The sequence below is a fragment of the Porcisia hertigi genome, chromosome 26 (genome assembly GCF_017918235.1).
Source record: "Porcisia hertigi strain C119 chromosome 26, whole genome shotgun sequence".
Classification (NCBI taxonomy): Eukaryota; Euglenozoa; class Kinetoplastea; order Trypanosomatida; family Trypanosomatidae; genus Porcisia; species Porcisia hertigi.
This window is the reverse complement of record NC_090585.1, coordinates 606,893-631,604: the sequence shown is the minus strand read 5'-3', so window position 1 is coordinate 631,604 and position 24,712 is coordinate 606,893. Positions and strand designations below refer to the sequence as shown.

Sequence of the window (24,712 nt, the reverse complement as noted above, 5' to 3'; positions counted from 1 at the left end):
GGTGTTTGTGTGGAGGCGTCAGGGGCCCCCCAAAACTCACAAGAGAAATGAAACAAAAAAAACGTGAGCGTGAAAAAAAAAAGAAGACTTGGGTGCACCGACACACGACTGACGCGTGCATAATATACACTGACATACGCACACCGCGTGATCATGATGGGCTCCCTCCCAAGAAAAGAGGGGAAAACACAATCAGACGAGGGGAAGCGAAAGGTACACATACCAACACCCAACACCTGCGCGCAAGTCTGAAGGGCTATGGTGCGCAACGTCTGCTTCATTTCCCCTTTAAATCTCTTTCTTTAATTCACGAATTCTGCTTTACAAATACGTTGCAGCGCTCCATATGGGCGTCTCTCTTCTGTAAAAAAAACCCGCTTGTTTCTTTCGCCTCCACGCGGTTGGTCACCCTCTGATCGTCTGCTTTCACAGCTATCCCTGGAGCGACTTCAACAGCTGGTTCACTAAGGATCGACGATGCTCGGCGTCCATGCCAAGCGCACAGCGTGTAAGGTCGTTCGTGCCTGGGCACTTGATTTCGTGGAACACATAGGTCCGGAGGTAGCAGTACGTGAAGAGTCCCATGAGGCCTTGACAGTCCATGCGATCGGTCATGCCACCGTGACCGGGGATGAGCTCACCGAAGTCCTTGAGCTTGAAGGCGCGCTTCAGCCCACTCGCGAAAAAGCCACCGAACGGGGCGAGCAGCGACGCGAAGGTTCCCAGCACGACGGCATGTTTCTGCGCGGGCGAGACGAGGAAGGTGGTCAACAGATTACCAGACACCTGCTGCATCCACTGGGGGAAGGCAACCTCCTCTTGGAAAAAGACGGGGTTTCGGGCGCAGTGGGTATTGACGTCGTTGGTAAAACCTACGGCAGGGCAGTACATCTGCGGGAAGTAGCTCAGGAAGCCGCAAAACCAGAAGGACCAAATGACCGTGAATAGGAAGGCCCCGAGGAACCCCTCCACCGTCTTCTTTGGCGACAACGACAGCAACTTTGTTCGCCCAAAACACTTGCCAAATATGTAGGCCCAAATATCGTTGTTGACGACACAGCTCACCGGCAACAGGAACCAGATCATACCGCGTACCATGTTGCGCATCTCCGCAGCGAACTGCACTTGGCAGAGCATCAGCATCATTGCCGTCCACGTGAATTGGATAAATTGGTAGCGGTACATGCCCTTGCGCAGACTTAAAACGAAGATGACCAGCCCTAACATGACACCACAGAAAGACAAGAGGGGAAGCATGTCGTACATCGATTCAAACCACGCGAAGGTGTTCTGCAGCGGCTCCCGGTTGCATGAGAGACTCACAAAGACGTAGCAAACAACGAAGAAGTACCACTTGATGAAAAGAACCGACGGCAGTTGACGCTCCTTGCGTGCCCGCTGGTTGATGCGTGTTACCTCGAAGAACATGGTGCTCTCAATCACAAAGAGCAGGAAGAGCCCAAAACGAATTCCGACTGATATACAAGCCAGAAAAACGTACGCCATAATAATAGTGAAAACTGTGCGGTTGATGACATCTTTATACCCCATCTTCTTGCAGTCAGCTGGTGGCGCGGACAGGCTGTTGTTGTTGCTGCTACCAGTGGCGCCATCGCCACGCATATACTGTTTGTTGTTTTCCATAGTCTTGTCTGAAGCCGGACCCCAATCACCTCTGGTGGTGATGAGCGGCAGCAGAACGACCCGCTCCTTTTTCTTCGACATTCCACACACGCAAAAAAAAATGTGAGTGTGAGTGTGTGTGTGTGTGTGCCTGCCAGAACAATCGTGAGGGAAATAGGTCAGGGCGGCGTTTGTTGTTCTCCCCCGACGTTGCTAAAGTTTTTTTTTTCGCTTTTGCACCTTTTCCCAATCTTTTTTTTTTCAGTTCTTCCCTAGCGCGCCTTGATAGCTGGGAGAAAGGGTGATGGGTGCGTGTTATTGTTTGCAAGCGCGTGTGGTGAAGCAGACAGAAGACGCTGCAGTCGCTAGTGATTCGATGAAGTACTTCCTTTTTAAATCGTCTAGATCAGATGCCCCTGTGAGTAAATCTGTGTAAGCGTGTGTGTAGAGTATTTGCGTTGGACTCTCTGGAGGTGAGGGGATGGGTTACAGACGCACCAAAGATGGTACAGCCTTCTGTTTTCCCTCCTTACCCGCAACAAACAGGGTCGCTCTCAAATCCGTCAGTCGCTGCTTGAAGTGTGTAAGATCAAGCGCCCGTTTATTTTTTAGTGGGAGATGGTGAGGCGAGGGGGTGGGATTCTCGGAGCGTGTGTGTGTGTGGGTGGCTCTTTATCTATTTATATATGACCGTCCAAATAAAAATGGGGAGAGACACACTGTGTGAACGCAGTGTAGAGGGGATGATGCAAAAACAAAGAGAATGGGAATGTAATATACCCCTCTATATATATATATATATATGCTTCTGTGTGTGTGACTATTTTTTTTTCTGGGGATGTGGGGGGAGAGCGGATTCGCCCCGAGGCAGTGGTTTGGTGCACCGACTTCTCAATCCCGCACCGTGAGAAGGGACGTTGATATATGCATTAGTGGAATGGAGATTCAGACAGAGGATAAAAAGAGTGTGAGTATGAGGCAGAGGCGCAAGTGATGTGAGCAACACACATACACACACCGCATTGCAGACGCTCAGAGATTCTTCATGGTATCTCCCCCCTTTTTCTTCCCCTGTTCCTGTATCGCGCATATCCGTGCGAAGGAGAGAGAGAGGGGGGGGGGTCGGGATTGGGGGAGGTTGGAGAATCAGATCAAAGAGTTGGGCTATATCGTTATGTTTCATAATGACTGCCCATGACGTCGAGCACCCCAACGCACACCCAAACACGTGCACGTACGTCTACACGTTTCTATAACCGAAGGAGACGCTCCTTCTGGGATGAGGGGGGGGGGTGAAGCGCCGCTGCATGTTTGCGTGTGTGTATTGAGGAGGAAGGGAGTGTAGGATTCAACCCAGTGCCGTTGCATTGGTGTGTTCCCCTCATCTCTCACCCTCCCATTGCATAACACGGACGTGGACCCACGGACCGAGAACAAATAGTGGAAAAACCCGAGGAGAAGAGATGAAAACACACACACACACACACTCACAAAGTACATCGACACCTCAGCTGGCTGCAAGGGCGGCCGCAACTTCGAGAGGGGAGGTCCAGGTCACTTCGAACGGATGCTGAATCAGGGAACAGAAAAAGAAGGATTTACATATTTCTACGAGAAATACGCCGCTACCTCCAACCCTTAAATAGAGGTCAGACATACATGCATTTGCACACGCATGCACACACACACACAGACACATATATACGGGTACGCACAGATATATATATATATATATATATAAATACATGTATATAAATATGAATGATCAGGATAACGCTTATGCTGTCATTCTTTAAGGTGCGAAGAAACTAATATACGGGGGGGGGGAAGAAGAGAGGATGGAAACACAAGAACGGAGACACTCATGCGAAAGGTGCAATACACATACACACAAACATTCGCACAGCGACAGGGTGGTGGTGGAGTAAGAGAGGCAGTGGTGAGGCGGCCGCTTCGCGTAACACAAAAAAGCAACAAAAACAAAGAAGGAAACACACATTATGTTGATGCTGCAGCCTGGAGTCGAGAGAGTGAACGTGTGTGTGTGTGTGTGTGTGTGTGTGCGCTGGTGTCGGCGTCGCTCAAAACCAGTTTTTGTCTCTTGGGCTGAGCTTGATCGGAAAGGAATATTAAATACGTCATATATTGCACACAGTGGTGGTCTTCTACATGTGCCTGTGGTGTATGTGCACACCTAAGGTGCGTAGGTCTTGCATGAAGACGATTGCGACACCCTACCGCTTGTAAGTATCCACCTTACAAACATTGGCGTGTGTTTGCCATGCACACACGATCCACGTCCACACACACCCCAACACACACACACACCAACAAACAGACATACATACACACACATACAATGAAAGAGAGCATTATCGTCTTAGAAATGGGATCATTATGAGAATGGAAAAAGGAGGTATCAGAACATGTTAACACCTCTCAAAGTCATGGCTGTTACTAAATTCATGGGGGGGGGGTTACTTCATCAGACTTTCTGTATGTGCACGTGCGCAGGATTATGATCAGTGAAGGGGTGTGTGTGTGTGTGTGTGTGGGGAGAGAGAGAGACGCACATGCACCCACACACGTAGACATACACATAAACGACACGTGTACATAGACGCCGATGTAATGTGGAGGGAATGCAGGGGAGGGGAAGAGATAAGGGAGTAATGTGTGTGTGTGTGTGGGGAGGGGGAGGACAGCTACAAGTGAGAAAGAGAATAGCCGCAAACAAAATACGAGAAAAACCGTGGAGAGGACGAAGATGACATCGGTGAGGGCAGACAAACACGGAGAACAAACAAACAAGAGAAGCAACACCGAGGAGGGGGGGGTGGAAGGGGCGCAGCCAAGAGGGAAATATCCGAAAGCGTGCTTACTTGCTGAGGATTAAAAAAAATACAAGAGGGATAAAGATACCCGATATCCTTTCCCTTATTCGCCGTGAGGGGTCGGGTGGGGGAGGGAAGCGAGAAAGAAGAGTTAATCGAAAGCGAAAACACAAAAAAAGAGCAAAAACATCGACCAGCAACAGATGACTTTATGGGATGTACATGTATATCTTGTGGGGGGGGTGGTGGTGGTGGTGGTGGTGGAGACGTGAAGAGCAATAGACCTCTGCAAAAAACAACAGCGATAAAAACAAAGCGAAGTTCGAGGAGGGTGACAACCGTTTTTCTTTTTCTTCACCTGTCACCTTTTCACATTCCTTTGTTTTATTCCAATTCCCTTTCTCTCCTCCCACACCTCTGCCCCTTTCCCCCCCCCTCCCCCCCCACCACCACACACAAACACACACACACAAACACACACACCTGTCTTCTCCTCGAAAAAATTACATTCTGGTCTTATCTATCACTCTCTCTTTCCTCGCTCCCATCGCCAAAATGAAAAAAAACTCGATTATGTACACACTGCTACAGCTTGAGTATGCGCATTTGATCCATTCCACGGTATATATATTTTTGTCCGCCATACCATCATCGCCACACAACGTGAATTAAATAAATCCTATAAAATCAACGACCCACAGTTCCGATACGCGTCGTACCAAATACACACACGCACGCACACACACACACGCACACACATATATATATGTATATATAAAAGGGCTCAAACGAAGAGGAGAACAAAGAGAGAGAGAGGGCGCGGATTTCGAATTGAAACAAGACTAAGGCTGTAATAAAAAAAAAAGATATGCGAGTAAGCAAACAAGAAAAAAAAATGTGGAATGTGGGGATGATGAGGGGGTTTCTTGAGCTTTTTTTTCCTGCCTTTGAAAGTTATAATGGCTCTGCTTTGTGCAGGCTTAGACGTTTTTTTTTTTTAAATGCGTTCAATACGCATGGATGTCTTCTCTTTACCCTTAGTGATTCCTTGCATCACTCACAATATACACACACATATATATACACACATACACGTGAGTGTGTTTGTTTGTGCGCTCGCCTTGCAACCCAAAAAACACATCACGACGGGAGGAGGGGGGGGGGGACGGAGAAAGAGTGGGGATCAAAGAGAGTCCCGTGGGTACGCTGCATCTCGCATGCAAATCTGTACCTAGTCCGTCTGTAGTGGTGGTGGTGATGTGGGGGAGGGGGAGAAGGAAGAGGGAGGAGGGCAGCTGAAGACGAAAAACACACGCACATACGCCCACCACCTTTCTTCTCACTTTTCCCCCCTTCTATTCATCAAATTTCCTTTTACAACAACACGAAGTGTATTCCACATTCCTCCTTAGCCCCCCCTCCTCCTCCTCCTCCTCCTTTTTTTCAAGTCCTACAGGCCACACAAACAAAAAAGAAAAAAGTTGAAGCCGGCATCTGTGCAAGCCACGGAGAGACGATACAAAACGCCCCCGCCCCTTTCCCTCTCCTCCTCCCCCAAAAAGAAACTGCCTGAAAGAGGGAGCGAGGCTGAGGGAGAAGAAGAAGGCAGGTGGTGGTGGGGAGACCCGGGGTAGATGCCAGACATCTTCGCACGAGTGGAACACAGGGAGGGGCGGAGAGAGGAGCAGTTTCGTTTCACTTTCGCGGAGTGCGTGCGCTATTCTTTTTTTTTTTCTTGTCATCGTGCGTGTGTGAGATTCTGTCCGCTAATTAGAAACCGCAGCGGCGCTTTAGTTCCCTTTTCATCATCGTCACCTCAGTGTTGTCACCATTCACCAATATCGACGAGTTTTCTACGGCGCGGCGGCCCAGATAGTGGATGGTTTCCTTCACGGGGCCATATGGCACGTACTTGTAGACCTGGAAGCCGGCACAGGCAAGAGGCATCGTCAGGTTGTCGCGCATACCGAATAGCTGCCCAAAGGACACGCGAGACCGGATATTCGGCCGCTCCAAGACGCTGGCAGTGATGGTTTCTAGAGACTCTTTGTTGTGTGTACCAAAGAAAACTTCGTGTTTTTTGGTCGGATCCGCCTCAAAGGCGTCAAAGATGCGCTTTGCTGAGGCATCGTAGCACTTGTTTGTCTCCTCGTAAGTAGACCAGATAGGGCTGGCGTAGCCGTACTGGGCTGCCGTGGCGCGTTCCTGCATAATGTAGGCGCCACGCACGATCTTGCCGCCCCACTGGAAGTTCATGTTTCGAGCGCGGACAAGGTCGTTTTCGATGCGATCCTCCGCGTACGTCAAGTAGCACTGATATGTGTTGTAGACTACCGGCACCTCCTTGTTGTAGGTTTTCTGCAGGGTTGCCACAATCGCGTCGATGGCGAGCTGATAAAAGGTCTGCTCCGCGTCGATGAGCATGCGGACATTGAGCTCCTTCGCCATGGTGGCGATCAGCGAGAGTCGGTTGTTGACGTTTTTCCACAGCTCCTTTTCCGTTGCACTCATCTGCGGCAATCCCTCAACGAGCGCCTGCTGCACAGGCGTCGGATCCAAGGCGATGAGAGCATTTGTCAACATCTCCTTGTACTCGAAATAGTTGATCTTGCCCGTATTGCGAGGGTCCAGCACCCCTGTTATCTCCTTAAACTGGCTGTCCGAGAGCTTGTTGCCGGGCTTGTACTTCTCGAAACCGGTGCGCAGCTGATCGTAGGTGATGAACAGTTGGTGTTTGCGGTTCACCCCCATGACCACGCGGCATTCCTCCAGCTTCAGTGACTCTTCGTTTGTGAAGTGCTTGAACCAGCTCTGGTGGACAGACATAAGCAGCGCCGAGACGCGGGCGAGCAGCTGTGGGTCACACATGCCTGTCACCTTGATGGCGGAAACGCCAGCGGCGTTGCGTGGGCTGTACAGCGAGGCGTGCATGATACTCATCATGTAGAGCTTCATGTTCTCATCAAAAAATGCCTCGTCCATCGGGTACTCGACGTTGGGCTTCGTGACGAGACTAGACATCGAAATATCGGGACCAGTCGCCTCACCCGGCTCCGGTGCGAAGCCCTCTGTGTCCGCCTCTGCCGCGTAGTCGAGCACAGCGCCGATGTTGTTGCGAGAGAGCTTGGACACCGTCTCCCGCAGTTCCTGATCGTTTTCGCCGGCACAGAAGTAGTCATAGAAAGACTTCTTGACGAGGACGTTGTATGTCAACTTGCTGCCAATGACCTTCTCCATCGCCTTCATCAGCGGCACAGAGTTCGTTGCCAAATAGCGCACGCTGCAGAGACGAAGGAGCACCAGCGCCTTCAACAAGTACCACGTGGAGCGCTGGCGGTAGGTCGAGTCATCGCTGAAGTTCGGCAGTTTTAGAGGCTTGTCCTTCGGCACAGTTGCGGTGGCGTGGCGGACGGATCCGGCAAAGGCCACGGTGGCTGGTGGCGGCAGAAAGAAGCGACGCATGCTTAGATGAGGAGGAGGGCGGGAGTGGAGGCTGGCGGGTACGAGAAGTAGGGGAGATGGTGGAGGGGCAAAGGCCTACCCAAACTCACACAGAACAAAGAACAAGGCGGAGGGTTGATGGCTAATTACAAGTGAGCGATTTACTTTTTTCTCTCACCCGGAAGATGTAAAATAAGGAGAAGTAATTAACAAACGAGGGGGAGGGTCTTGGAGGTGGTTGTAACAAAAACTGAGTCGCACTCGCGAATGTACGCACACTTTCCAAAGCCTGTGATGATAAGAGGGTAGACAAAGAAACGACACAACCACCCAAAGGAAAACTAAAGCACACTAATCTAGATATATATATTGTTCGAGAGTAGCCAACGAGACAACCGAATAAGGAGAGAGCGAAGGTGGAATGCGCGACTTCTGCACACCCACCCGTTCGATTTGAAACAAAAAACCGGAGATTTTTTTTTGGGTGTTCATGTAATGCGTATAAATGCATCGCAGTGAAACCGAGACTCAAAAATACACGGTGGCGCACAAAGTGAAAATGGAGGAGAATGGGAAGAAGAGGGAAAGAGTGGGGTCTGATATGAGGTTTGGCTGGAATGCGGAAGTGAGGTGAGCCTCTTGACTGGGCGTCTCCCCCCCTCCTCCTCCTCCTCCTACCCCAAGTGATTTTGATGTGGGCTCATGTATTTCTTACCGAGAAGAAAAGGAAAACACGACGCCCCACATACACACGCAAAGAGAGGGTATGCGAGGAGGAAGAGGGGGAAGGGGAGGTTGACCGGGAGAGTTGTGTCCGTTATGCAGTCGATTTCTTTTAATGTTTGTCGTTTGGTTTTTGTTTGTTTGTTGCTGCTGGTGCATTTCACTCTCTTTTCTTCGACATTGACTGATGTAACATCGAAAGGGCATCTGCCCTCTTCCCCAAGTTCAGTACATCACAGGTTGTGGTTTGGTGGGGGTGTGGTGTGGGGTGGTGGCAGATTGGTGGACACAGTAAGTCCAAGAGAAGCTGCAGTAGATACCTGAGGTGTGTGTGTGTGTGGGGAGTGCTCATATGATGACTACCCCACACCCCCTCTTGGCATTGCTAAAAAAACCCTACACACACACACACACACACAAACACAACGCTGAACATCTTGTCAATGCTACAAAAAGTTGGCTTGAACCTTTGAGAGCTCTTCCTTGAGAGCTGTGTCGACGACGAGGTCGGCGCACGACATCGGGGTGCCAGTGATGGGGCAGATGTTGTGGTGCTGAAGGTAGTGCATTATAACGTCTTCGTCAAAGACGTAGCCAGTGGATGACAACACCGGGGTCGAACGTATCAATGAGTGGGAGAGAGAGCAGATGTACCGTATGGGGATCGCACTCCTCGGCGGACCTCGTCGCCAAGGTGAGAGATCCACCTCATTGGCAGAAGTGGGTTCCTGCGCGTCTGATGTATTGTCGCTGCTTTCGTCTTCGGAGAAATCTCCAGTGTAATCGAGCGAATCGAGCTGCACCTGAGCCTGCTCCTGCGCTACCGCAGTCGGTGCCGCTGCGCACTGCACCAGGAGGTGAAAGCGTTGCTGAAGTCTTGCTCGTCGTAGACGAGAGCGGCCGCGTCGCTGTGAGCGGGCTCTTCCAGGACCTGAGTTTCGTTGCCTTCGGTTGTCACGACCGCATCGTCCTTGATGAGGCAGGTCGTCGGCAGTGTTCACATGAAACATACACCGCAGGGCCTCATATGACGGACTGCTGATATCCAGCAGGCGGCCGCGGTTTTTGGGATTGCTAAGGCTGCAAGAAACGTAGTGTTTGCCGCCAGAGTCGAGGACACTCTCCCACGCACTGAGTAATGGCACCACAGCAGCTTTACTGTGGGAGTTCACGACGAGGCGCGCCAGCTGTGCCACAAGCTCGGCAGATGTGCGTGGGTCTTTCAGCGTGACAACGGAGCGGCTTACGGCTTCCACCAGCATGCTGCTGTTCTCAGTCCAGAACTCATGACAGCTAGCGCTTTGGTACGTTAGTGTTGCCAAGACTGCTACCATCTGCAGAAGCAGCGACCCTTCTTCAGGTAAGCATACCCGCTGTTTACAATAAAGGCTCATGAAAATCGCACATAACTTGCTGTGAAACCCACAATGGTAGAGTGCCTTACGCAAGACAAGCTCATCCTGTCCAGTCAGCATTAACAGGGTTTGCAGAAGCAAGAGGTGGCTGCGAAGCAAGGGCAAAGCCATTGCCCTATTTCCTTGGTCGCCGTCGCAGTAGCTGCAGCTACTGGGTGATGACAGATATAATTTGACAATGCTCTGCAGATACACACACATGGAACCGAAAAAGTCGTACGTCACAAGATAAGAAATGAGCTGGCCAATGTGTTTGCGGTACGGTCCAGAAAGGGTTTTCATCGACACACTGCCGGTAGAGTGCGATTGTCTCTCGTTTGTGTTGCTGCCAGCGCCCTTACTCGAGTGCAGCTCCTTGTACGTAGTCCAAAATGTCATCTCGCGAAGGACTTCGATGAGGCGGGTGGCCATCTCCAGCTGGTAGAGTCCGGAGGCAGCGGCGGGCACTCCTGGAAGGGTCCCGCACACACTTCCGTAGCAGAGCACTAGTATCTCTACAGTGCTCTCCACGTCAGCACCGATGAACTCCACGAGATGAGAGGCGTTTATTCTCGACTCAGCAGAGGCCAGCATAACGAGAACCAGCTGAGATAGGAAGCTGGCATCTTTGGTCATCTCGCACGTGGTCCCGCTGCGGCGCGCCGCGTGCGACGCCGCCAGCGCGGGGATGCTCAGAGTTGCGATGTGCTCAATCTGTGCGTTGTGCGTTTCAATGAGTTCAAAAATTACGTCGCGGTGTGACACCTCTCTACAGAGGAGGAAACACAACCGAAGACAGAGGGATGCATCTTCTAGAGAGGTGAACGCTGCAATTGTGGCGTGAATCTTTCGGAAGAGTGCATGGCCGGGCAAGAGGGCCGAGGAGTTTGAAGTGAAAAGTCCGATGAGGGCTTGCAGCTGTGCTTCCGTGAGCTCGGCGCGCGCATCACTGTGTACAATACTGTCAATGAGTGCGTTCATTTTAGCCGATTCGGGGCTGTTTTACCGGAGAGAGTCCCCCCTCCCTCCCCCAACTCTCGGTGAAATTCGTGTGAGGGGTGAAGGAGTAAAAGCGGTGGAAAAAAACACTCAAAAAGGTGTTTAATTGGCTGACATCAAGGGAGAAAAACAGATCGGGATGGAGGGGAGAGGGGCGGACCTTGTTTTCTACCGGAGGTCTTTTTTTTTTCCCTCGCCGAATACGTTTCATGTCATGTCATGTCATGTCCGGAAGACTCGCGAAGTCAATCAAGAGAGAATTGAAAGGCGCTAGACGTGTACACACACATACACAGAGAGAGAGGAGACCCGTTTTACTTGGTGTGGTGGTGGTGGTGGTTTCTTGGTTTTTTTTTTAGCCGCTTTTATTATTATTGATGTGCTTTGTGGGAGGGGGGAGGAGGAAACCTCCTCTTCCCCAGAAACAAAAAAGCTAATGCGCTGGTGCACCGACGCATGTCATGTGCTGAGCAAATGACACACACACACACACACACATAAATGCGAGGAAGGCGGATATCTTCACGCTTCTCTTTCTGCATGGATGTGTGTTTACGCGGTTACATCAGCTTCCCCAGTTTAAACTCTTGTCTTCTTGCCTTGCCTCTTTTCTGATTTGCCTCCAATTCGAAATGCTGGCCATGAGGAGCGAGCATGGCGGAGTTTGTTATCGCATCTGTCAGAGCGCATCGATACCGAGTAAGAATAGAATGGTGTCAGTGGCTGTAGTTACGAGGTGTCAGAGATCAGCGGCAACGTCCAAGAGAACGACCACTAAAGTCTCCGCTGTGTCGCCACCCGTGGTGCAGCGTCCATCACGGCATTTTCCTCATCTCCACACTAGAGGGAAAGACTGCTGGAGCCCAAGCTTGAAGACGAGCTCCGATGGCCGTGCCTGCGCTTACATATCACACGCGTACACTGCCGTCGCGGGTTGCGGCCGCTGCTATTGGCCGTATTCCAGTTGCTGTGGTGGCACCTGATGGGGCGATAACACCATCTGTGCTGACGCAAGTGACAAACGGGGGTGGGGGTGAGGGGACGACAAAAAAAAAAGATAAGAGTGTTATAGACGGACGAGACGAAGCGTAAGGAAAGACGGGGTGGGGTGGTGATGTTGGGTAGTGGCGCGTCGCGAAACAGCAGCAGCAGCAGCAGCAGCTAGAGAAGTAAAGCTGGGATCAAAGGCTCCCCACGGAGTGTCTTGTCACCTGAATTCGGGGTGTGCATGTCTATGCGCACGCATGTGGCAAAAACAGGGTGAGTTACATATGAGCTGTCAGAGAGTGGGCGGGGGGTGGGGAGCAGGGAAGCACAAAGGTGCACATCTACGAAGGGTCTTGCAAGGCCATTCACCCTTGACGCATCTGTGTCCACACCGCTGGCGCTTGGTACTTGCCTACATGGCATATACGCAAGTTCGTGGCCTTCCAGCCTGCCATATCGCGTGCACATCAGTCGCTTCTCTGCTCCCCCTTAAACTAGAGGGGAGAAGAGTGGACAGATGATGTCACCCACACAGAAGAGATGTTTGAGCCTCTCCCTCTCTTCACGTTCTCCTGCGCATTGGAGACACAGCAGGAGCGCACCTCTTGTTGCACTTTGGTATCTCCTTTTTTGCTTGTAACTGCTCAATACAGTGTCTTTTTATTGCCCCACCTGCTATACAACCATGTAAGGGCTCAACTTTACACCCTGTCCTCCACCTGCCACGTGCTGGTCGCGTGATTGGTGTGTGTGTGTGCAAAGGTGCGTTGCAGCCATGCCCACGCAGTCACCCGACCAACGTCTTTGCCGCGAGCCTGACCCACCCCCGCTATGCGTGTCACTTCAGAACAGCACCCATTAGGCTGGTCACCACCTACTGCATGTGTTTCAAAAGCTGATGCTTTCCTGCCAGTAGCCGGTGAGGGCGGGGAAGAAAAAAGGAAAAGCATAGGTGCGAGTGACGCTGACCCCCCCCGCTCTCCCTCTCCCTCCTCCCCCCGCCCGCCTGATGACCTTCTAGTTGGCACTTGACCCTCGCACCACGCTCAGAAGTCCTCTTCGTCACCGGGAGGTGCAGGGGCGTGGAAGGGGATGCAGAAAAAGACCTTGAAGAGGAAAAAAAAACGGTTCTTTGCGGTGCCTACACAACAGCGTGATCATTAGATGCTCGCATGGAGTGCCGGTACGCGGTGCACGCCGAGCCGAAGAGCAAAGATGAATGCCCCGCATCAAGTGCACCCAAAGTTCACGTAGGGGTCCGTATGTTTTGTAGTCTCCTGTTAGCGCGGTCATCGCAGACGGCAGGACGGGGACCACCACCGAGGAGGCGCATCCAGAGGAGACAGACAGATGCAGCAAAAAAGAAAAAAGTGATGATGCTAAAACAATCACTAACGAGCATGATGACGAACGTCACGGGTCCCATGTATTCGTGCGTGCGTGTGGAGGTTAGTGTCTGCCTGTGCGTTGGGGTCATGCCAGAATGTTCGGTCATTGTGCATAAATAAGACTAGCACCAATAAGTGAAACTAGAAACACCATCAGGTGTGCACAACGCACTCGGCCGAGTGAGCCATCCACAGAAGCAACACACGCCTATATGGGGCCACCCGAATAAAGGTGTACGGAAAAAAAAGAGAAGAACCCTTGAAGGCGGTGCAATATGCAGATGGATAAATACGTACATCTGTTGGGCAGGGTTCCCATATAACGTGTAGTTGCATGTGGTATGTTTGGGTCTCAAATACGACCAGATGCCGTCCCTGCAGTGTCGCAGAGAGGCCGGCCTGCCAGGCATGACAGAGAGAATGACCCCATCCATGCTTCTATGCACCTGTTACCATGCACCCTGAGCAAACACCGTGTTCTCCCCTTACGCACACCACTTACACACCAATGCTACGCAGGAATGCATGGTCGTTCGGCTCTCGGCCGAGAAACTTGACAAGCATGTCATTCGGATCCTGGCTGCCACCGACACCGATGATACAGTCCACGTAGCGGCTGCCCATCTTCGGGTCGAGGAGGCCATTGTGTGAGCGAATGTACTCGAACAAGTCCAACGCGAACACCTTCGACCACATGTACCCGTAGTAACCCGCACCATAGCCTGTCAAGTGGCCAAAGGCACTCTCGAAGTGCGTGTCATGCTCGTAATTCACACCAGGCATCACACGCGATTCCACATCATAGAAGAGCTGCGTGGTGTTGAGGTTGTCCTGCGGCTGCGTCGAGAACGGCAAGCCGAAAATGCCCAGGGAGTACGTCGCAAACTGCAGCTGGCGCAGCGTGTCCCGTCCGCTGAATGTGTTCTTCGATGCCAACTTGGCGTCGATTAGCGGCCGTGGGAGCGACTCCTTTGTCTTGTAATGGCTTGTGATCTTCTGGAGAATCTCTGGATCCCATAGCCACTCCTCCAGCATTTGCGAGGGCAGCTCCACAAAGTCCCGCTTCACATTTGTGCCTGCGAAGGTCGCCATACGCGTTTTACCCATCAGACAGTGAATGGCATGTCCAAACTCGTGGAAGAAGGTTTGAACATCGTCGTGGAGAAGGAGAGCCGGGCGCTCCGCCGTGGCTGCGGGAAAGTTTGCCAGGACAACGACCAGTGCCGGCGAGAAGTTCTTTTCGTCTTCGCCGCAAAGCACAGGTGGTACGACTGGGTGGCAGCACGCGTGCGAATATTTGCCTTCGCGAGGGAACAGGTCAAGGATGATATAACCCAGCGTGGAGCCGCCCTTGTTGTCTTTAACCTCCAGCGTCATGGCGTCCTTGTGCCACAACTCCTCCCCATTCTTCACCTGCAGGAATGTCACATCGAAGAAAGCCTGATAGATGTCGAAGAGCGCCTTCACCGTCACATCCATCGGGAAGTACTCCTGTATCTCCGTCTCGCTAAAATTCAGTAGCGTCTTTTTTGTGAGGTTGATCATGAAGGAGACATCGTAATCCTTGATGTCGCCGGTGGGCGATAGTGTACAGCTGGGGTGTAGATGCTTCTTGAGCAGGTCTGCTTCGGCAGCCCACTTCTTTTGCAGCTTCGGGATCAGGCTGTCCACGAACTTCTGAGCGGTCTCCGGTGTCTTCGCCATCTTGTCCGAGATGTAAAGGTGCGCAAAGGATGGGTAGCCGAGGATGGTTGCCAGCTGGTGGCGCTTTTCGATGATGTCCTTCAGGACCTTGTCGTTCACGGGGTAGGCTCGGTTTGTGAAGGCGCGCAGCATCGCCTTGCGTGTTGATGCCACCTCGCAGCTCCTCATCACGCCGAAGTAGGTCGGGTAGTCCATCTTCAGCGTGAACTCGTTGGTCTCCGTGCGCTGCAGCGCCGACAGCACGCTCTCCGGCACGCCCTTCAGCGCGTCCGCTGTGAAGTGCATCTCTGTCTTATCCTCGCTGATGTTATGCTGGAAATCCGTGCACAATGACGCCAGCTCCTTCTGCAGCTGCACAACCCTGTGGAACTCCTTTTCCGGGAGCTCCATACCCTTGCGGCGGTACTCGGCAAGCTTTTCCTCTATCCAGTAGCTGTACTCACGCGGGGCCGTCCCGTTCTCGTACTCGGCCTTATACGTCGGCGCGTCATGTACATCCTTCAGCGCAGAGTACAGCTGGCGGTTCGACGCGAAACAGTCGATGGAAAATTTCTCCAGCTCGACGACGCACTTTGTTGCCTCATCGCGCACTTCCTTACTCGGCGAAACACTTGAAATGACAGACAGCAGACTGGTCGACACATCCAGTTCGGTTTCCGCAATGTCAACGGGTTTGGCAGTGTTGTTGAAGGTGCGGTCAGCAGCAGCGACGCCGTAGATCTTGCTTAGCGACTGCTCTGCGCGTTGTTTGGCGGCTTTGACCACACTTTCACATCCTTCGACCGTCTTGGGAAACAGAGCGGCACATCTTTGGACTGTCGACACATTCGCAAATATTGGTGCAGACGCCATCTCGGATGGGAAGTGAAGGGGAGGAGGGCTAAGAGCGATATGTTTTGGGTTGTTGATGATGATGTTTTTCCCGGACAAAAAAGCGACTCCGTGAAACTGAATGGGAGGCTAATAGGAGAGGAAAATCAGAGTATTTTGCACAGAGGGGGTAGGGAAAACCAGGACAGGCACGCATGTGGGGCGGAGGAGGACACCTTCACAGACACAAAGCCATTATTCAGGCTTGAATTAAGCCGTCCATGGTACGAGGGATTTTCCTAAATCATCCGGAGAGCACAGAAAGACAAAGGCGAGAGCGACATTTTTCCGCCTCTTGGTCTTTTCAATAATCGTGTGGAATCGGAGGCCGAGCGTTCAGATGCTGGAGATGAGCAAGGGGAAATACAGTGCAGCTAGTTGGCTGGGAGGATTTCGAGGTGCGCCAGAGAACGTCGGGCTCCACTACCGGGATAGGCGCTTCTGCGTGTGCACAGGGGTCTAGTTTTTGCCTTTTCTTCAAAGGGTATGGACTACATGAAACATATTCAGCACGCAAAACTTTTCCGTGTCTACTGGTAGAGAAAATCGACAGTAAGGCTAGGAGGAGGTAAAAAATATTCGGCACTTCTGGTGAGCCTCTACGCTAGCGGGATAGTGGAGGGGAAAGGCCGCTGCATCCAACATTTCCAAGGAAAACCCACAAGTCAGCAAAGAGCATCACGGGCCTCGATGTATCGTTCATCTTCGCCTTCTAGTCGAAGGGAAAAGTAACACACACAAATAATAGCAGGTGGCAAGTATCCAGCAGTCTCCTGCCAGGCGCGAATAATCAGAATGGAGTCAAGAGGACGCCGCAGAACTTGGTAATGTACATGCACGTACATATACAAATATATACACATGTAAAAAAAAAACAAGCGCGCTGGTCCACGCTAAATGGATCACTTGAGCCCTCGGTAGTGCCAAGAAGTCTGCTTAACAACAAAATACAAGGTTTGTTCTGAGGGAGAAAAAAACAGGGCGCTTCTCAACACGCGGTGATGATACTTTTCTGCTGCCGGTGAAACACATCAGCGCATCCGTGCGTACACATGTCCAAAAGGCGGCGGCAATTATGGAAATGCTCAAACTGTTGGTCAAGAAATCTGCACTAGCACACGAAACCCGGCAGCAGAGGTAGGTGGCGCTACTACATAAAGTGAATACGCACAGAATCTCGAAAACAGCGCCAGGCTACGGCGACAAAACGAAATCAAAAGCGGCAAGGTCTGTCGAGTGCCTGCCTGGAAAAGAAAAATGAGAGCTCGACCCATCGGCAATGAACTACGGTGCTTGTGGTTTCTCCCTCTGCGTCAGATATGTATATATATATATATATATATGTATGTATATTTATATATTTACATATTGTGCGGACTTCATTTACTTTGCGATTCATCGCACTAGTAATGCTGCGACCGTGCAAGGGCCACACTTTGAAAACAACTATGCACGCATCAAGACCCATGGTGCCGTAATGAAGGTAAAAGTACGGAAAATCACACCAGGCACATCATTGCTGACTTTTGAAAACATGTTCCTGAACTTCACAACAAAAGCCTCCATAAACAAAAAGGTCAAAGGCGACTTGTCAGCGGCACCAGGGCGCTGGACTTAATTGAGACTACGGTGAATATTCTCGTCAAAAGACGGAGTAACCCCAAGGAAACGCACTTTTTTTTCGCCGCTCAGCATCTCTCCATTGCTGTTGAAGATGGGTAAACATCCGCACTCCAGCCTTGTCGGTGATAGCCCTGTCGCGTGATTGGTGTGTGTGTGTGTGCAAAGATGCGTTGCAGCCATGCCCACGCAGTCACCCGACCAACGCCTTTGCCGCGAGCCTGACCCACCCCCGCTATGCGTGTCACTTCAGAACAGCACCCATTAGGCTGGTCACCACCTACTGCATGTGTTTCAAAAGCTGATGCTTTCCTGCCAGTAGCCGGTGAGGGCGGGGGAGAAAAAAGGAAAAGCATAGGTGCGAGTGACGCTGACACCCCCCGCCCGCCTGATGACCTTCTAGTTGGCACTTGACCCTCTCACCACGCTTAGAAGTCCCCTTCGTCACCGGGAAGTGCAGGGGCGTGGAAGGGGATGCAGAAAAAGTGGGCACTGAGCCCTGACACCGCGCTCAGAAAGCTGACGCTTTAATTAAAAAAAAGTGTGTATTGGTCAGCGATGCGCTTAAAAGAGTAGTGGGGGCTGCGGGTGGTCATGGTAGCGCCGAGAAAAAAAAAACGTGCTGCCAGCGCAAAAGGGTTTCGATGTTTTCAGCCCGGCGGAGGGAAGCCAGTAGAAGGGCCTTGGGGGGGGGGCGACTTGAAATGGTGAAGGAAAGCTCATAGCTTTAGTGAGGGAAGCAACGCTGAGTGCACTCAAAAGCTGGACGGGGTGGCAGGCTAGCCCTCACACTTGCACAAAGGACCCTGTTTGTATTACTATGCATTGACTGCGGCGCGCCTGATTCTCCACCTTACAGCGCCTGTGTAGAGATGGTTGCAAAGCATATCGAGGCCGATGGGATGGTATGTTTTGGCTGCCCCAAAAGTCACTACTGAATTCTCTGCGTTCATGACGGGGCGGGTGTGCACGGTTGCTTCGCGAAGGGTCAGGATGGGGCCGATGGTGGCCCGGGCCCCGCCAAAAGACGGCAGTGGCGTGCTGTGGTGGGCTTCGCCCGTGTGGGGCCTAGCGCCCCCCATCCCCCGGCTTCGACGGCGGGGCGGGGGTGGTGGGTCCCGCAGGGGTGGTGGGTTGCGCCACCCCCCTTGCGGGAGGGGGGTGGGCCCCGGCCAAGGGGGGGGGTGCGCCCCTTGGCGGGCTAAAGGAGGGGGGGATCGCCCCCGCCACCATGCGAGCAGCCCCCCGCCTCCACGAACGCGGGCGGAAAGTAGCCTGCGGAGGCGTACCCGGGGTAGCTGCTGCCCTGCCCCGTGTAGGGGCTATCGGTCCAACACTGGCGGCGGCGCTGTGTTCTCGTACCGGGCTTCGGCCCTTTTCCACGATCCAGCGGGATACCCTGGTGGTCGCCAGTGGGGCGGCGGAGCGGCTGGTGCGGCTCCGTGTGCACAGAACGGGCAGAGGTCCCTGAGGGGTTTCTTCTGGGTGGCCTCAGGTCTGCCCGCTGCACGGCCGCTTTGCCGTGGAGCTTGCCATCGCTTTGTTGCGCACGCTCAGTGGAGTGCGGGGGCGACAGGGCGTTTTTCCGCCCCGCTTCATGACGAGTGTGCTGCGTTGATTGATCTAGGCCAGTAAATTGAGCCCGCTTGCTGCGCTTGCCTGCCGCATCGGATGCGGTCGAACAGCAGAGAAAGCGTGTGGTGCTCACGGGCGCATCGACTGGATCGATGACCCCGCCGCTGTGGGGCGTCGTCTTTGAATTGCACGACCCCATATTTTTGTAGTGAAACTCAATAGTGGGACCAGCTTCTCCGGAGACTGCGTTTTCAAATTTTATGCGCACTTGTGTGTGTGTGTGGGGGGGGGTACGTGATAGGTGGTCGCCAAACGAGGGCGGGAGGGGGGGGGGTTCGTGCCACAAGGCGAAGACCGCACCAGGATCCACGCGTTGGGTAAAGCACCCGTGGTCACAAAAGGGAGAGTGTATCACTAGAGGTGATGGTCTAGACCAAGGCTTAACTCAGCTGAGCACCGACGAGAGAGATGATGAGCAAACACAAAGTTGGAATCAGGAAAATAGACGCGCCGCTTACTGTGAAGTCGGCGGTGGCACAGGATACTCGAACAGCAGCAACGCTTCTGTTGGTGGAATGCGGCCGAACTGTGTGCGCCGCTGGGGCTGGGGTCTCCGGTTTCTGCGCCACTTGCCCGCGCAGCCGGGTACACCGTCGGTAGATAATTTCCTCTATAGTGCGAGGCACGAATAGGTGGTGCACGATGACTTGCTTTCGCTGGTCGAAGCGGTTCGCGCGTCCAGCTGCCTGCTGCTCTAAGGCGGGTTTGAGGTGGGGGCTCAAGGAGGACGACGTGGTTGGCAAAGGCTAAGCTGCGTCCGGCGTTGGCGCTGCGCGACGAGGCGCCACACAGAATCTGTGGTGCGTAGCCCTGCGCTGCCACCGCATCGTGCGCCAGATCTCCTTCACCACTTCAGCAAAGGCACGTACGCGGCTGCCGTCACCGCCTCTGGTGGAGCCGCTGCGTTAACTGCCACGACGCGTTTTTCTCCCAGCATTGACTTGCGATTGCGGCAGTATGGGCACTTCGGGTTTGTGTTGCCCGCCACACTGCGGGTAGCGTCAATGGTGCAAGGGACGCACTCCTTGCAGAACATGTGGAAGCACTGCAACAGGGTCGTCGCCGTTTCCTCTGGCACACTCGGGCTGCTGAAGAAATCCGGCTTGAGTGCTGCTGCGATCGACTTGGCCCACTCCAACGCCTCTTGTGGCGTTGACGCGACGGAGGAGTCCGCGAGCAACTTGTTGGCGTTTTCGTCCTGGGCAGCATCGTCACTCGTCGGTAAAACTCCACGAATCGAGTATGTCTCCAGATCTCCGCGCAGCAGTGCGTAATGATCCAGCGGTGACGGGTGCAGGCGCAGTCGGCACAACTCTTGCACCCACTGCATGACGTGGGCCATGTGTGATGAGAGGACACCCTGGCGATGCAGGCGCGTCGCAGCGTTCATGATAGCGGACGCGACGCGGTCGTACAGGTACATCTCGTCTGTGGTGAGGTCCACGTGATGAGCTTGGTGGCGCGCAGGGGCCAGTTGAAGTTCGCGGTTCATTTGCTGATTGCGCACATGTCGCACCGTGGTGTGAGGGTGGGCGCCTTGAAAAGGCAGCGGGGAAGACACGAAAAGTCGGCTTGGATGTTTCTCGGCGGCACCCAGAGCCGGTATTCGCAAGGGATGTTCGTTGCATTCGCCTCCGATATGCCCGTAAAGGTCGCGCTGCATGCAGCTGGTGCATACGCAAAACGCGACCTCACCGCCATCCTCCTGTAGCAGGGGGGGGGTGTCGAAGCGACGACGCACCCACAGGGAGCGCAGAGCTTGATTCACTGAGCGGACCAGAAGGTTGCCGTCCGTGTTCTTCCCTCGGTCATGGCCACGTCGGTATAGCCCATTGTCCGCCAAAAGTTTGGCAGAGCCCACCAAAGCGATGGCAGCAGCATGCGGCGAACCAGTTCACGGCGTATGGGTTCGGGAATCGGGTGTCGTTCGGCACCATAAAACAGCTTCTCTAGGCTAACGTGCGGGCCGGTCTGATCCGTGAGTCGGATTTCCCCGAAAGTATGCTCCCAGTTGATGAGCTTATTGTAGATACGGGGGTATCTCGCGGCGTGGTCCGTCACCAGGTCCCACACGCTGTCGATAAACGTGTCACTGAGAGCGCTGTTCTCGGGAGGATGCGTTACGTAGTCGAGAAACGACACAGCTCCATCCTCATCTGGATACTTCGGACGTAACGAGAGGGTAAAGGGAGGGGCCTTGGAACACCAGTTTACACTCGACAGTGTTCAAGTGGAGCGTCCATGTATCCGAGGGGGGGGGGAGGTGGACTCACATGGGAGGGACCCCGGCCTGCTTCTGCCTTGAGTGGATGTTGTTGTCCCCGAAGAGTTGCAATCGCTTCTACCAAGCACCGACATACGGGGATAGCGGTCCATCCCACTTTGCACCTTTTTGCTTGTTTGTGGCCACACCACGTCGCTGGCGTACCGCTGCACAGCCGCAAAGAGCTCTGGTGACGTCAAGTTTGGCCACCCATGCGATCGAGCCTTCGCACACACGACAGCGTTTCGTATGTTATGACAAAGTCAGCGTGGCGCATGTCATCCACTGAGTACTGCCGCCGCTGGGTAGAACTTGCTGATCTCTTCGATCCATTGTGCTGCGATCGACAGAGGCACCACAACAGGCGTTGTGCACGGTAGCCGCGTCGGTTCAATCGGGTGGGGCACAAACCTGGTGCCGAGGCTGCCAAACGCCCAGTAGGGCAGCGGTCCGTTGAGGTCCACGGTGCGTTCTCCAAGGCAGCGGCTTCCTCGTCGTCTTCGCTGCCGGCCTCGCGCACCGCCCTGTCGTACGCGCACAGAGTGAGTATTGACAGTGTCTTGCCCAGCCCTACGTCGTCGCACAACAGGCCGCCACGGATACGCGCCTACCCGGCACTCTCCACGAGGGCATCTCCGCCTCCGCTCCTGCAGCCGCACAGCCGGCACAGCACCACTGTCGACGTGGTAGAGTGGGACGGACACGTGCTCGCGATAGCCCTTGCATTCCTTGTTCCACATCCATTGCACATTTTCCAGCTGGCAGCGCCTCAGCAGATTCTGCGGTCACATGCGCGACGTAGTCCACTACTTGCGCCGTGCTTAGCAACCCTGCTAGGCCCAGCGTTTCCTGACGCCTGGCAAACGAGCCTGCAGCATAGAAGGATGTGGCCTCTTGAGAGCTATTCGCAGTGGCCGCCCCAGGCGCTGTTGTCGTGCCCTCGACAGCATCCTCGTCCACGAGGAGGTGCGAATAATCACGCCAGTGGGGTAGCATCGCCATGGACGGGATGTGTGCCTCCACAAACAGCACTGCAGTATCGTGGTGACTGCTGCAGGAACAACAGTCACCATGCTGCACTGCCTCGGCCACGTGCTGAGACACCTTCATCTGAGAACACAGCATCCTTGCATACATCAAGTCGTTCGTGCTCGTGAGCACCCTTGCGTTTGACGACGATAACCGCCACTTGTCTGACGGTGATTCCAGCGCCGCGGCTGACATCCGCGCATGTGTAAGTGTCGCAGCGTCGGATGCGTGACTGGAGGTCCTCCGTGCTGCTGTGCCACGGCTGCGCGGCGGTTTCTGGCAGGATCGCGCGAAGAAGTTCCTCCGCACATGTGAGGCAACCGGCCTTGGGCATGATGATGGCGCGTTGAGCTTCCGTGAACGGCGGCGGTTCAACTTGTTTTTTCCCCGGCGGTACCTCTTATCTGTGAGGATTCTCGGAGTTTTGAATGCCCCCGCATCACATCGCATATCTGATTCTTTGCGTGTCGGGCAACAGAAGCGCCGAGTTTTTTCGCTGCCTCGGCAAAGGCAGGGAAGGACAGCATTTGAAACGGCATGTGCTGCCACTGAAGTTCGACGAGGCGCAGGCCGCACCGCCTTTCCAAGCTGCGGTAGAGCAGGAGGTATAAGGCGACATGCGCCTCACCAAAAGGGCAACACTCCACCACACGCAACGGGTGCCCGGCGACGCTGCGACACCCACCCAGCAGCCCCAGTCGCTCGAACAGGCTTTTCTGGTCCATCCGACGCAGCTCTTCCGCACTCGCTTGTTGTGATGAGATCATATACTCCATCAGGAGTGAAAGGGTCGAGCTGCGCAGCCCCGCTACACGGCAGGATGGACAGGCCAAGGCAAGGAGGGCAGAGAAAGTGACACATTCGTTCATCATACCGAGAAGAAAGCCGAGTAGCTCAGTTGCTCGGGTCGCCGTACCCCTTGCCACCCTCCTCGCGCACTACGCGGGCAATTCGAGCACACTTGTTCACGATGAAGTATTGCGCGCATGGCAACACCGCCCGCATATTTACACCGCCCGCGCTGAACGATTCGAGCGCTGAACCTTCGGTGGTAGTGGTGGGTGGTGGCGATGTCGTCTAACTCATCGGCGTTGCCCTTTGCAGAGAGCTCATTCTTTTCTTTCACCAGGGCCGACATGTCTGAGGCGCTTGATCACCCTTTCATTCGGCTGGCAAGCCCAAGGTAAGTCCGACTTTCGGTCCTCGGTGGATGTAAGCCGGTGCAAGGCGCAGGTGGTCTAGCAGCTCTTCTTCGATAAGCGGTGTCGCAGTAGGGCCCTCCAGCGGCAGCGGCGGAGCGGTTGTCTCCCGAGACGTCGGTGGGGGACCGGCGGTGGGCTTTATTTCACCACCGAGTGCGCACTCCCGCTCTTCATCCACCACGCCTCGAGCGCGTGACTGCTTCGTCGAGCTCGACGAGGGATCTCTGGTGCTGTGCTGAGCCTCTCTCCCACCAGCGTCGTTTGTCGTTTGGCGCACCGTGGGCTTCTCACAGCAGGTTCGTTGGCATCGGGCGTGCTTCTGCGGGTCTGCTTTCTCGTGGCATGTCCTCTGGTCACCGCCTCTGCCGCTTCTTTTTTCGACCGCTTCGGACCCATGGGGGAGTTGCGCACAGCTCAAATCGCCCCCCTAAAAAAAAGGAATAGAGAACCACGACACAGAATGTGATGTGACCAACATCCTAATGTGCGGCGTAGAGCAGGGGAGGGCAATGGGGAATGAAGGAGGGCAACAAAAGAGGTCGATTGCAGTCACTGAGTCCAAACCACAGGCTCGAGGCAGTTGCCTTGTATCTTTCACTGCAGGAGAAAGTAGTGTGTGTGTGTGTGTGTATGTGTGTCTGAGGTGTATGTGTGAGATGGAAGGACTTTGGTCGAGAGGTGATGGCAAGATAGGAGGAGGGAGGGGGGGAGGGATGATTGGAAGGGCGTTTGAGTTGCCGTGTCGCAGCTGCGGTAAGTGCGATCGCAGCGAAGTTCCAGAGGCGCTGATGAGGGAGGGGAGGAGTGGGGGAAGGGGGGAGGGGGACATGTTGATGAATGAGTCCAAGGGTGAACTTCACCTTCGAATGAAGCGCGTTTGCCGTTCTCTTATTTTGAGCGTCTCTCAACGCTCATCCTTTGTTGTCCTGTCGGTTTTCTCATCGCTTTCTCCCCCCCCCCCCTATATGAACACACAAACAAACAGCAAAGAGCTGCTATG

General features: G+C 53.7%; 6 protein-coding genes across 6 annotated transcripts; all 6 read right to left on the bottom strand.

The window, feature by feature from the left end:
* Positions 1–432: 432 nt before the first annotated feature.
* Positions 433–1,644, bottom strand: JKF63_04193 (uncharacterized protein; the record flags this gene model as incomplete). The annotated part of the gene is made up of 1 exon (XM_067900186.1): positions 433–1,644. One exon carries the CDS (start codon positions 1,642–1,644, stop codon positions 433–435), a length of 1,212 nt encoding a protein of 403 aa, XP_067756370.1.
* A 4,583-nt stretch (positions 1,645–6,227) lies between these two features.
* On the bottom strand, positions 6,228–7,919 carry JKF63_04192 (uncharacterized protein; the record flags this gene model as incomplete). The annotated part of the gene is made up of 1 exon (XM_067900185.1): positions 6,228–7,919. One exon carries the CDS (start codon positions 7,917–7,919, stop codon positions 6,228–6,230), a length of 1,692 nt encoding a protein of 563 aa, XP_067756369.1.
* A 1,148-nt stretch (positions 7,920–9,067) lies between these two features.
* Positions 9,068–10,996, bottom strand: JKF63_04191 (uncharacterized protein; the record flags this gene model as incomplete). Its single annotated transcript, XM_067900184.1, has 1 exon — positions 9,068–10,996. The coding sequence occupies one exon, from the start codon at positions 10,994–10,996 to the stop codon at positions 9,068–9,070; it is 1,929 nt and encodes a 642-aa protein (XP_067756368.1).
* Positions 10,997–13,887: 2,891 nt separating this feature from the next.
* Positions 13,888–15,945, bottom strand: JKF63_04190 (uncharacterized protein; the record flags this gene model as incomplete). The annotated part of the gene is made up of 1 exon (XM_067900183.1): positions 13,888–15,945. The coding sequence occupies one exon, from the start codon at positions 15,943–15,945 to the stop codon at positions 13,888–13,890; it is 2,058 nt and encodes a 685-aa protein (XP_067756367.1).
* Positions 15,946–18,784: 2,839 nt separating this feature from the next.
* On the bottom strand, positions 18,785–19,357 carry JKF63_04189 (uncharacterized protein; the record flags this gene model as incomplete). The annotated part of the gene is made up of 1 exon (XM_067900182.1): positions 18,785–19,357. The coding sequence occupies one exon, from the start codon at positions 19,355–19,357 to the stop codon at positions 18,785–18,787; it is 573 nt and encodes a 190-aa protein (XP_067756366.1).
* Positions 19,358–20,062: 705 nt separating this feature from the next.
* On the bottom strand, positions 20,063–20,710 carry JKF63_04188 (uncharacterized protein; the record flags this gene model as incomplete). Its single annotated transcript, XM_067900181.1, has 1 exon — positions 20,063–20,710. One exon carries the CDS (start codon positions 20,708–20,710, stop codon positions 20,063–20,065), a length of 648 nt encoding a protein of 215 aa, XP_067756365.1.
* Between the last annotated feature and the right edge of the window lie 4,002 nt (positions 20,711–24,712).